General features: G+C 43.7%; 1 protein-coding gene across 26 annotated transcripts in view; it reads left to right on the top strand.

Annotated features, from left to right (window-relative positions):
• The window catches only part of NRXN3 (neurexin 3), a 1,270,857-nt gene that overhangs the window by 83,700 nt on the left and 1,173,562 nt on the right, over positions 1 to 13,595 (top strand). For all 26 annotated transcript variants that reach the window (XM_081172108.1, XM_081172127.1, XM_081172102.1 and 23 more), the window contains exon 2: positions 3,245 to 4,450. In XM_081172108.1, coding sequence (XP_081028234.1) covers positions 3,742 to 4,450 — 709 coding nt within the window. In that variant the 5' untranslated portion in view covers positions 3,245 to 3,741. The remainder of the gene's footprint in view (positions 1 to 3,244; positions 4,451 to 13,595) is intronic.

The following is a 13,595-nucleotide window of genomic DNA, read 5'->3' as shown; positions in this document are numbered from 1 at the left end:
CACCAGGTATGGTTGGATTCTAAATGCCGTCAGCCCTAGGCCAATGATCAGGGATGAAGGGAAGGGAGGAGACACTGCTATTTAATATCTAAGGGTTTGTTCACACACCCAGCCCTAGTGTGAAGGTCATACACATCAAGGGTGAGCCTCTGGTTCACATGCCCTCCCATAGTGTGCATATTCCCTCTGATGTTAACTGCATTTATTCATGGAAACCTGCGGCTGCTTACATTTGTAGGGCAGGTCCCAGAAAGTGTTAATTCTTTGTACAGTGTGGGAGGATCACAAGCTTTGGGTTCACTGCTCTACTGTACCTTAAGTGCAACCTATGCACCAGGGCAGATTCATGCAGGGAACAACAAATGAGATAACTCAAAACATGATGCCCCACTGCATGGAAACGTGATACCATTTTGCAGTGCTTTTGTTTTGGGTAAAAAATGAGGTGCTGTATTTGATGGGAAGGAACCAGAAATAGAATTATGCTACGTGTGGATCCACTATAGTCTACATTTATGAGAGCTGAGCAGTCTAGTAGTCCTTAAGGAAGACTTTGTATTGTACATGCAACACAGTGTCCAGGTGTTTGCAAGATAGGTTCTTTTCAGCCAGTAGTGTCTGTGAAACACTAGCATCTTCAGTAGTAGTAAATCACTGAAAATTTTGGATTAATCCTGTGTCCTCTCCAAAGGGAATTTAAAGCAAGAAAATAATAAAAAAACCACTTTCAGTGACTGAATTTCTGTCTCTGCAGTGTGCTGTCATTTTGCTCTGGAGTCTATCAAATTAAAGATTGAAGCTGGCATAGATTGAAGCTGGCAAAGTTGTATATTTGATGGGATTTACAGGGAGGATGTTTTATGGAGCTTCTAGGAGCTGTTTGGATATCCTGCAGTGGAGGTCTGCAAGGCACATGTAGCATGCCTAGCAGTACCTGATTTTCTGTAAGCTTTCTGAGATTATTGGGTAGCTCATCACTTTTCACCAGGCCCTGGAAGTTCATAGAAGTGATCTTATGAACATGGTTTTTACATGGCTGGGAACATCATTTGAAGTTCATTTATGTCTTTCCTAGACAAGGTGGACTTGGCTTCTGGTATTACCAGATTGGGTTACTGTGATGTGCTCTGTGCCTTGAAAACAGTCTAGAAATTTCATTTAGCCCCAAATGTGCAACCAGACTTTTGAGGTTGGGTACTATGTGAGAATGATGACAGAGAGGGTGTTTTTCAGTAAACAGTGCAAGTAAATGTGTGTCTACTCACAAGCAAGCCCTACTGAATCTAATGAGGCTTACTCCCGGGAAGGTAGAAGTTAGTTTAGTTGAACTCAGTGGGGCTTATGCATGCATAGATTCCACCTAGACCACTGAGTGGGGAAGCAGATGCAACTTGACTAGTAAGTCACTTAAACTACTCTTAAATTAGTTGAAAATATATTAAATATATATTGAATATTTATTGAATATTTTTTTATTAAATGTACTACTTCCTTACAGTTTAAGGGCCTCCACCGCTGCAGGGAGCCTCTTCAAGGCTGTTGCAGGGAAATGTGGTGCACCCTCTGCCACCGCAGGGAGGTATGGTGGGGCCCTCTGCCACTGTGGGGAGGTGCAGCAAGACTCTGCTGCTGCGGGGAAGCACGGCTCACCCTCCACTACTGTGGAAAGGTACGATGGGACCCTCTGCCACCACAGGGAGGCATGGCAAGGCCCTCTGCTGCTGCAGGGAGATATGGTGGGACCCTCTGCTGCCATGGAGAGGCATGACAAGGCCCTGCTTCTGTGGGGAAGTGCGGCCCACCCTCTGCTTCTGCAGGGAAGTACGCCTGGACCCTCTGCCATCGTTGAGAAGTGTGGTGCACATTCCACCACTGTGGGGAGGTGCACCGATTTGTAGGGAGGCACACCCTCTGCTTCTGTAGGGTGGTATGACGAGACCCTCTGCCATCGCGGGGAGGCCCAGCAGGGCTCTCTGCCGCCACAGATATATATCATGATATATCGAGATGGTGATATATCATGATATTGAAAACCAGATATTGCCCAGCCCTAATCACTAAATGACTTAGGACCAGATTATGGACCACTTGCTCTGATATAGGACTGGCCAATAATTAAGATCAATGGCACAGCCCTTGTTTGGAGGATCCAGCAAGTGAGCATTAGGCAAAGGGCCTTTTCTCTGCTGGTGCTGCATCTCTGGAATGCCCTCCCAGTAGAAATTGGTCAGGCTTCCTCTTAGTGTCTTGAAAGACACTTTTGAAGAAGCTGCTCTTTCTTCTAGTGTAACACCTAGTTTTATTTCTGCCAGTTTTTTAATGGCCTGGTTTGGACACATCACTTCAGCCAGATCATGACTAGGTGTGGATTAGTGAGTTTGTGGGCACTTGCAGCCAAAATGGCTCCTACCCTGGTCCTGCTGCTGTTATGTTACCCAGAGCTAAGGCATGGCTTGACTTAGCATTATATTTGAACCTTGCTTGTGATTTGCCCTGCTACAGTTGAGCTGTAGCCAAAGTTTTCTCCTGGCTTACCACTCATGATTTGTCTGTGTGATACAAACTGTGAGTCTGAGCTCAGATGTAATGCTAAGTCAAGCCATGTCTTAGCTCTCACTGGCATCACAGCAGGGGGGCGGGGGGGGGGAAAGCAGCTGTGATATTTGCTGTATCTGCTCAGCATTGCTTGCAAACTGGGCCAATATGTGACATCTTTTATCCCGCCTGCTGTTAGAATTTTTAAAAAAGTGTTAATTGTTGTATTCCCCCCCCCTTTTACTGCTTTTTAAAAAATATGGTCAGTTGTAGCTGTACTTTTTATTTATAATATATGGTTTTATTGTGTTGCATGCTGCTCTGAGTATTTTTAGTTGAAGAGTGGGCTATATATTAGTATTATTATATTAGTGGCTGAATGTGAATACAGTGGTACCTCGGTTTAAGAACAGTCCTGTTTAAGAACGATTTGGTTTACAAACTCCGCAAAACCAGAAATAGTGTCCTGGTTTGAGAACTTTACCTCGGTCTAAGAATGGAATCTGAACGGTGGAAGGGCACTGGTGGCAGGAGGCCTCATTAGGGAAAGCGTGCCTTGGTTTAAGAATGGTTTCCGTTTAAGAATTGACTTCTGGAATGGATTAAGTTTGTAAACTGAGGTACCACTGCAAATAGGTTTGTTTTGGCCTGTTACAGACAAGATGAGTGGAATTAACCCTTTTACTCTTTTCTTCCATTGTCTCCCTAGGGCCTGATTGCCAAGAAGCGAAGAATTAGGGGCTGGATCATCTTCGGTACACAATGAAGATTGACTTTGGTTTTTCTGTCCAAGGCATCCCATGTTTGATGAGTTCACTATCTGCCATGCTTTGCTGCCATCCCCATTGCTTCTAAGAAAACACAGTTTGGAGACAGGCCATTGACTCTCCCTCCACCCTTCACTGAAGACAGCTGGGGTCAGTAACGCAAGGCCACAGCAGGAAACTTCAACCGTTGAAAACAAAACCCACCCGCCTTCTGAATCCCTCGCACCATTTCCTCTCCTTCTAGGATAAAGGCCTCTGGATCCTAAGGGATAGCTGAGATCTTTCCTTGGCAAGGAGAACTTGCCTCTCCAGTCAAGTGTTTCCTCTCTTGTGGAGTTAAACGGCTGTAGTGCCTATTACCAGAGCCATCCTCTCTGGTGTGAGTGGCTTTAATTTTGTTTTTCTCGTAAGGGAGAAAAAAAGAAAGCTTCTTTCAAAAATGGGCTTTACCTTCCGCTCTGCCTCTTTCACCCTGAAGCTGAGCTTGGTGCTGGGCTCCTTGCTCAGCCTCTGTCTTGGACTAGAGTTCATGGGGCTCCCCAGCCAGTGGGCCCGTTACCTCCGCTGGGATGCAAGCACAAGGAGCGACCTCAGCTTCCAGCTGAAGACCAACGTCTCAGCTGGGCTGCTTCTCTACTTTGACGATGGCGGTGTCTGTGACTTCCTCTGTTTGTCCCTGGTGGATGGGCGCATTCAGCTCCGGTTCAGCGTGGACTGTGCTGAGGCCACAGTTGTCACGGATAAGCAGGTCAATGACAGCAACCTGCACTTCTTGATGGTTAGCCGCAACCACCTCCGGACTGTTCTTGTGCTGGACGGGGAAGCCAAACCTGGCGAAGTGCGCCCTCAGCGCCAGTACATGAATATTGTCAGCGACCTCTTTGTGGGAGGTGTCCCGTCAGACATCCGCCCCGCTGCCTTGACCCTCGACAGTGTCCTGAGTGAGCCACCGTTTAAAGGATTTATCTTGGACCTGAAATACGGCAATTCAGAACCCCAACTCTTGGGCCACCAGGGAGTCCGCCTGGACATGGAAGGGCTATGTACAGAGAACCCTTGCGAGAATGGTGGAACTTGCTTTCTCCTGGATGGCGAGCCACAGTGCGATTGCTCAGCCACTGGATACATTGGGAAACTCTGTTCTGAAGGTAAGAGATCATTCATTCTTCTCCTGGGTTTTTGCTGTAACCATATAGCAGTCCCGTGATCATTGGCCTCATTTATTACTGTCTGTTTTAGGATTTCCAAAGACCTAGTGCTCTTCAGAATGACATACGGCAATCCCATTGTTAGCCAGCCATATTAAACCAGAAATCAAAATAGTATAGGAACTGCCAGCATTATAACCTGAATCTGTATTCATTTTATTGCTGCACATTCACAGCTTGGTTATTAAGGATTCTCCTGTGTTCTGTGCTTTTGGCAGAATTGTAGAATTCGTTACTCTTACCCACCCCACCAGGGCCTGCAACTACCATCTGCCTTTAAAAAAATAGAAATATGGACAAATGGTTAGTTAGTAGAAAAAGAAACTCCCCTATACCTCCTCCATTTGAGATATGCCATAATAGTTGCAGCACAGATCTCCTTTATGTGGCCAAGGGAGAATGGAAAAAGTAAGTATATGGGCATTGGGACAGAGATGGCAAAGCTCGAGTGCTTTGTTGAAATTCTCCTATCTGCAGTATTTTGAATGACGCTTAGGTGTGTGCGTGCTGATTGATCTGACCAGGCTGAAGGTGATGGAACGGTTCTGGTGGGAGAGATGGATAAAATGCCAAAATATCATTGGCTTTGTTACTTCAAATGCAGTATCGAGGCTCAGTGTTCTGAGATGGGGAAGGACTTTTGGCGCACACCAATTCTGCAACCCTGTTTTTTGTCCTGTTCAAATCTTCCACTAATATAGAAGCGCTCAGAGGAAGGAAGCACTCACCACCACTATATATGCCATAACATTTAGCACAAGGAGTTCTGAAACGAGCTCAAAAACATAGGAAACCTGACAATGTATGAAACAAACATTAAGGAAATGATTTAATTGATTGTGCCCTTTTGCCTCTGTTTGTTTTTGGTATTTGAGTTGTTTGATTAGTTTTGGGAAACGGTTCTCTTTCTCTCCACCCACCTCTGACTTCCTCCCTCTTCATGATTTCTGATGAAGGCTCAGCCTTACACTTACTTTGTTATGAGCTGTGACTGTGTATCTTCACTTTGGTGTTGCCGGAGGCTGTGCAAGAAGGAAGGTAAAAGAAGGGGTTCAACACTTCCCTCGCCCAGAGACAAATGAAAACACATGCCACAAAAGCTATTCAGGGACCAAGAGGAAATGAAAGCCAAGTGATGAATTTCTCCTTGAGTCGTACCAGTAAGTTGCTGTCGGGTAAAATAATCCCCATTTCCTTTAGCTGGATGAAGACTCGGATCCAGATGACTTTGGCTGTTTTCTAATAATTTGCCTGCTCGTTACCTTGCCCTGCTTGTTTCAGTGCTAGAAGAAATAATTTCTTTGATTCTGGTGTGCAGAAATCATATTTCTGATTTCCCTATTATCATCATCATCATGATTATTAATGGCTTTACTTTTCAACAGGGTGGCATCAGCATTAATCCAACCCTCGCTTTGGACCATTAACCAGTTTTTACACCATTTGCCAACCTTTGGATTTCCGCCTCCTTTTGCAGATGGTCACTGGCTTTTGCTGGGAGCTGATGAGCCCCGATCAATAGCTCCTGTTTTAATAGCTAAATGCAACGTGTACCTTTTTAAATAATGAGTTCTCTTGACAGAGTTCAGGCCATTACTTGGCTATTGATTGATACCTGTGTCTGCAGATGGCAAAACCACAACAAGCTCATTATTCTGTGGATGGGGGGAAAAGATATATAAATAAATACTTAGCAGAACCCCGCTGATAGTGGAGTTCCATTTACAGTATCCCAGATTCATTAATGTGAACAGCAGTTCCAGTTAGTAAACCTCAGTGCACAGTAAAATTTCCTAAATAAATACTTGGAGAAATTTTGCAAAGTGCATTGCATGTACAGGTGACCAGTTCAGTCAGAGACCATTTGGAGACTGGTGCAGTCAGTTTTGAAAAACAACAACTTTGGGTTATAACTGTGCATGGTAGTGATCTGTTGAATGTGACATAAAAGCCACTACAGGAGCTATAGTGGAAGATAGTGCAAGTTTGGTGCTCATTTCCGAGTTTTTTGCTTCCAGAAATAATTCGTTTGCAAATAAAATGGAAATAAGTTCTGAATGTTCACTGTATTCCACTATCTCCCAATATAGTTCTGGAACTGGATATAATGGAACTGGATAGAATGTGGAAATTAACAGTTAGGGAAATTGGATTTGAACATATGTGTATGATGGTGTGTGTTTGCAAACACAGGTTTATCTTCACTTGACCATGTTTTATATTTACGCATACATTCCCATGCATATGTAACATATGTGTTTGTGATGTCTGGTTTGGCCCCCTATATCCCCGTCAGAATTGGACTATCCCCAAAGATCACCTCATTCAACCCCAGTGCCTTCCATAGTATGATTTTAATTTGGGTAGGCCTGTCACATAAACTGTAACCACAGCAGGCATTGGGGTCTTGTATCTCCTGCCAGTTCAGTTCGCAGAAGAGGGGTTTCCAGTTTGCACGGTTTTAAGGAGATGCACTTCCCAAGCCGCACATCTGGCCAAGAGACATTATTTGGGTTTTGCAGGTGGAGCTGAATGGAAATTCTGTTAAGCGCTTGTGTCGAACTCCTCTGGCGGCAGCAGAACCGTGGAGGCAGCATTGCTGCCAGCTTCACAAAGGGACCTCTCAAAAGCCTCTTGCCTCCCACAGGGGCTGTTTCTAAACGCAGCCTGAATAGGGGCCTGATTGCACCTCTTTCCTTGATTACAGAGCAAGATTTCCTGGGGATGCTGCCTCCTGAATGACAGAGAAGCTTGCCACTCTGTAATTATCACACTTTTAACTGCAGAGTGAACAGATTTCTCAGAACCCTCCCCCCCTTTAAAAAATACAGGTTACTGTAGGGCTTACCTTCCACCTGAGCCTTTGGCTTGGCCGTGGCTTCCTGTTCCAGATGGGTTTGGATGGCAGCTGCTTGCTTCTCTCTTGCAGGCATGCAGTGCCCTGTTGCCACCTCCCCTCAGTTTCACGACACTAATAACCACTTTGGCATTTTTCCAGGAGCCTGATGGCTGCTCTTAATTTGCATACATTTTGTAATCAAAAAACAAATGAACATGACCATAATATTTGCCTCCACTTGCATCTTCCTTGATGAGTGAATATAAATTGCTTGTTGTTAAGAATTCGCAACTGGTAAACAGCCACTGCATTTGTCTGCTTCTTGCCCTGTTGTTAGAGGTTGAGGGCAGACCAATGTCTTCCCCTTCTGGTTGTGATTTGAACAGCTTGGACTTAATTCTCCTGTGGAAAATGGCACTTAAGAATGTTCCTAGTAACCCAGGACTGTACAGTAAATGGAAGCAGGGTGACATAGGCCCTTCAGAGCAATATAAATTATTTTGATCCATGGTGCTGTTTTTTGTGTGCATCACTTAGGGACGATTCAAACAACCACTTCCTTGTTGTTGTTGTTGTTGTTTTAAATGAGATGGTGACATTATTGTCTCAATGGTCCCAGCTCCCAGTTTAGCAGATGGCTGCAAATGAGAAATGGGGAGCTGAGCAAATGAGAAATGGGGAGCTCTGACTGCATCAGCCCAATAATTTTCCACCTGGGGTGGCAAAACATCATCACGGATGTTGGGTGGAGGAAGGCCATAGAACACTTGTATGAACCAGCTCCAATTAAACCCCTTTTATACTTCCATTCATTCTTCCTAGAGCAAATTTATTTTGAACATTTTGAGGCTGTTTTCCAATCATGTCTTAATTTGATGGTGATCCAGATGGTCACCAGAGAAACAAGACAAACTAATTAATGGCTGCAAAGTGCTTCCAGGCTGCACAGTGCAGCATAAGCACAGTTTGTTGTCATTAATAATAATAGTAAATATCAGAGAGGAAGGAGATCTGCAGCCTTTCAGTCTGGTCCTGAAAGTTGTTCTAATTTACGACTGATAATTTATGAGGATATAGCACCCTCTCTTAAAACAAAATAGCATGCATTTTGTCTTAGGTGCATAGTGTGCGGCAATGGAAGGAGATGAGGGGGGAAACCCCACATTGAGAAGGAAGAGACTACATGGCCAGTAGAACCAGCATGTTCCTTAGAAGTTACTTTGCTGGGTCTTACATGTGAGATAGATTTGGAGGATGTTTTACCATCCTAGTCTATTTGCAAAGTTCAGAGCATATTCTATCTTGAACTCTGGACAGGTTTCTCTGTTATATGAGCAATGTTAGGCACTATCATCCATCATACTAGTAAATGATTGTGGACTTCAGATGAACTGTTCCATGGCATGCTTGCTCTGTGGGCAAGAGATCGCCTTTCTTATGTCACTGGTGAAGATGACTCAAAGGGTTGGTATGCATCTCATCCTTGTGATTCTTTGTGTTGGGAAACTCACCCTAGGCTGAGAAACCGGAGGTGTGATGCAGAGAAGGAAATGCATTCTCCAGATTCATGGCATTCATCTTGCTTCCCACTTACGCTGTGGATCTCAGTGTCTTGGCTGGCAGAAAACGCAGTTTCTAAACTCCTGGGAAGGTAGTTTAAAAAATGATATTTCATCAGGGATTCTGGTGAGCAGTGGGAACCTCACAATTTATAGCACTGTAAGTATCTCATAGATGAGACTGAGGATGAACAATCCCTAAAGCATCCAAGAGAAGACCTACACTTCTCCTCTGTTCCAACAGCACATTGTCCAGGGAAAAGGTGACTATGCGTCCTGTGATATTACTGATGATCTTTCTTCTGAGTCAGTCCACCGTCTCCCTTTCCGCTCTTGCCTTTTGGTGTTGGCCATCCCTTTGGTCATGACTGATAACCCTGCTGGAGGAAACCAGTAGGGTTTTTAGTGTTCTGCTGCTGTCCGGTGACAGCAACATGGGCTAGAGTGGAATTGCACTGTCCTCCCACAATCCTTCATTGCAGACACATCCACTCCATTCTTAGAAGTGCTTCATGTTTGGGAACTGCCTGAGGCATCAGATTGGGCTATGAATGGGAAGGGAAATATGCTGAGATGGAGGGAGTAGAGGTTTTAATATTGTTTTTAAGGAATAGCAAATGGAGATGTTCTGTGGAGCATTTGAACTGGCTCCGCTTACCATGTGATTTGATTGTTTAAAAGATCCTAATACAACCTGTTGTGTTTCCTGCTTTATTTTTTTATGTGCATCTTGCTGTAGGCACTTGGAGTACAAACACAGAAGAGCAGTGTATAAATAAATTATTATCAACAGCCCCAGTGAAGACCTGTTTAAGACAACTGTAAACCAGCACAATAAAAGCACTTTGTGCAGTAACTTTTCAAAAAAAAAAAGTCCTCATGAGAATTGATTAGCATTTGCTACAGTAGAACCATGTCAACAACCTTTGTTCTTTGATTGTGGCTGATAGGAGTTGGAGTCCATTAATATCTTGATGATGCTCAATTGACTACACCTGTTGTAGTTCAACTTACATGATCTTGAGGATGGGAAGGTCAGATGGGCCGCCTCTATCAAAGGAGCTGTTGGAGCCATTGCCATTGGCATGGCAGGGAAGTTTTGCCTGGGGTGTGTGTGTGTATGTGATCAGAATTGCGGTCCTACTTACAGAAACTGAGTAGTTGTGTTTGACTCCTGTAGTGCCTGTACTCAATTTCTCAAGAAACGCATGCTTATGTTTCTTTGCTTCTTATTTTGAAATATTGATCATAGTTTTCAGGTTATTGTTCAGTGCTTTCAACACTTAAAATTCCCTCAGTTACTTTTTGGCAATTGCACAAGTTCCTATATTCCGCCTCCCCTCTACTTTCTTCTTGGCAACATAATTTCAAACATTTCCTTAGTCTATTTTAGTCCATTATTCTACTTTGTACTGTTATTTATGCCTATTGAATCAGATGAGACATCTTTCCCCTCCTAAACCAGGTTTGTTCTCCTTCATTTTGAGGATTATGTGAGCACCTTTCTTTGCTCTTTTGATTTCAGTCAGTTTTGAAATACAAATCTTACTTTAAGCTAGATTTATTCCCTTTCTGTCCCTGCCCCCTTTGTTAAGACTTGTGTTTGTGAAATTCTGTCCGTCTCCCTAAAACTGAATGGATCTGGACTTGAAAACACACAGTCTAAAGCAACTCTCTCCAACTTGATGCCCTCCAGACTTTTTGGGCTCCCAACTCATAACAGCCTCAGCCAGAATAGTCAATAGTCAGGAGTGATGGGAGTTGTAATCCAAAATATCTGGAAGGCACCAGGCTAATGGGGGAGCCTGGGCTAAAGGCTATGAAGATGAAGAAATTCAAAGAGGGTTAAGGTGTGGAGTTGGCACACTGATTGCATTTCTTGGCTATCTATGCCAATTTCTCTGCTCTCCTGCCCTCCTTATCCATTTACTGAGAGAGGCTATGCTTCCTTCCAGGCTAAATTAAAAATTCAGGAACCGAGGGTTTGATGAATGATCAGGTCAACACAGGCAGCTTTTGTTTTGCTTCACTTATTCAAACCAACAAATAGCACAAGCCAGGCCTAGCTTAGTCACTCCATTCCATTTTTTTTTTAAAAAGGAAAAACTGATCAATAAAACTAAACAAAAAAGATTATATTGATATATGGCTGTCTTCTCAAATCTCACAAAGTGAGCAAGATGCAGTTGGTACACAGATGCAGATGGTACATGCTCTCACCAACCTCTAGTGCCCTCTAGAGATTTTGAACTACAAATCACATCCTTCCCAGGCAGCACAACTTAAGCCCAAAACATTTTTTGGGTGGGGAAGATGTAGTGATGGCCACCAATTTTAAAAGAGGCTTTAAAAGAGGGTTCGACAAATTCACTGAGGATATCAATGGCTGCTAGCTATGGTGGCTGTGTCCTGCCTCCAGTATCAGAGCAGATACACAGCTGAATTACACGTAAGTTAAGAAAATACTGTTGCACTCATGTGCTGCCATAGCATCTGGTTAGCCACTGTGAGAACAAGATTCTGGGCTAGATGGGTCTTTGATCTCGCTCAGCAGGGCTTTTATATTCTAATTTGAAAAGCACCAGGTAGGTGAAGGCACCCCACTTGTCACACACCCCTCCAGGATGACAAAGAAGCATTTGTAAGCACTCTTTGAGTTTGGTCCATCAACCAGCTACAAATATACCTAATAGTTACCTCGTTCAGTCCACATTTTACCAGCTTTTCCACAAGATTATCATAGGGGACTGGTTTTCTAAACCACAGAGCCTAGGGCTTGCCAATCAGAAGGTTGGCGGTTCAAATCCCTGCGATGGGGTGAGCTCCCATTGCTCTGTCCCAGCTCCTGCCAACCTAGCAGTTTGAAAGCACGTCAAAGTGCAAATAGATAAATAGGTACCGCTCCAGCGGGAAGGTAAATGGTGCTTCCATGCGCTGCTCTGGTTCGCCAGAAGCGGTTTAGTCATGCTGGCCACATGACCCGGAAGCTGTACGCCGGCTCCCTCGGCCAATAAAGCGAGATGAGCGCCGCAACCCCAGAGCCGTCTGCAACTGGACCTAATGGTCAGGGGTCCCTTTACCTTTAAGCAATTATAGGGCAGTTATGATCATGAAGAATTCACCTTCGGTTGGGGAAATGTCTTGAGTGAGCAGACTTTGGGGGGCTATTCCATATGAGCACTCACCCCAACTTGTTCAATGACATTTTCAGAGGGTCTTATTCTTAAATGGATCTTGTTCTTAAAACCAGCTGTCATTTGTATTAAGCAGAGGCTGTCACTGTCTGCCATGTCACAAATTAAAAGGACAATTTCCCATAAAGTAAAATACTCCCCCCCTCCGCAATGCACTCATTTGCCCCACACTGCCTTCAGGGTTGCCTAGAAAAGAACCTTGGTGTCCAGAGAAATTTCTTAAAGCTAAGCCATGGTGATCCTTGTTTCAAATTCAAAGCAGCTTGCAATGAAAGTGAAGTATGATGATTTGCATGTACCTACACCTGAAAAGTGTTATTTTCTGCTGTTCGAGAATGGCTTGATTTTTTCCCCTGAAGTAGTAATTCTTTCCACATCTTGGTAATCTTGGACTCTGGGCAAATAAATGGATGGGCGATATGGACTGTATATAACAAGCCTTTGAGAGGTCTCTCCCTGTCATTGCACCCAAGATTGCACCCTCATTTTCTGTAATAGCTTAGTAACCAGACCCTGCTGAGGAGAGATGTGTACCTGAGATTTCTGCTTGCCACCATTGTTAAACCTAGTCACATGTATAATGGAGGCTTGTAGGAAATGAAGTCGTTACTCTAAATGGCCCATGGGAACATAGAGTGACCGGCCAGGAGCTATATGGTTATTGTGAGGTCACAGTCACACACACTGTTTTCTTTAAACAGTCATATTAAAGTGCCTGTTCTTTGTTTGAATGCCAGTCAGCTCAAAACCTGTTGAGAAAACTAAACTCATTGCACAGGGGGAAAGCATTTGCTTGCCTCCCCCTATTTTAGATGTGGTTGAAGTAATGTTGACCTGAAGCTTTCAGCCCTGATTTGTTTTTGTTTTGCATTTTTGGAATGCCAGGCTTGAAGATTTGTGTGTCTGTGAGATCTTCAAGGGTTGGGTTTATTTTTTTAATTCCTTTTTTTTTTTGCAAAGGGAGGGGGTGCTTACTGTAATTAATACAAGGCAGCAGAGGTTAGCATTAGTCTTCCTTTTAATAGTTAGACACTGTTCTTAATTGATAATGGCCCATATTGTTTCTAGGCAAATTCTTGGTTTTTAAAAAAGGAAATATGGCGGCTCGCAGTGACCAGATTTTTGTAATAGTTAAAAGGAAGACTGATGCAACCTTTGTGGGAAATTGCAGCCAAATATAACTAGCAAGCTTAGGGCTAGTTAATGCACGAATGGGTTAAAACCACAGAATTTTATTGCTAGACTCAGTTAGGTCGTGCCCCCTCACCTTTGGTGAATGAGGAAGTGAAGTTTCTTTGTTCACTCTCTTTCATCTTGTCACGATGACCAGGAAACATGTCTGGGCTTGGTACTGCTTCAAGTCCAGACCACATGCACAGAAATACGTTTCTGTGTTTTTTAGCCCAATAATTTTGTACCTGTGTTCTTCTTGCTGCTGCATGAATAACACATGAATCTGACCTTTGATAGTTGTAAGTAAAGCATTTAAATTT

The sequence above is a fragment of the Podarcis bocagei genome (genome assembly GCF_964188305.1).
Source record: "Podarcis bocagei genome assembly, chromosome: 1".
Lineage (NCBI taxonomy): Eukaryota > Metazoa > Chordata > Lepidosauria > Squamata > Lacertidae > Podarcis > Podarcis bocagei.
This window is presented reverse-complemented; position numbering and strand designations above follow the sequence as displayed.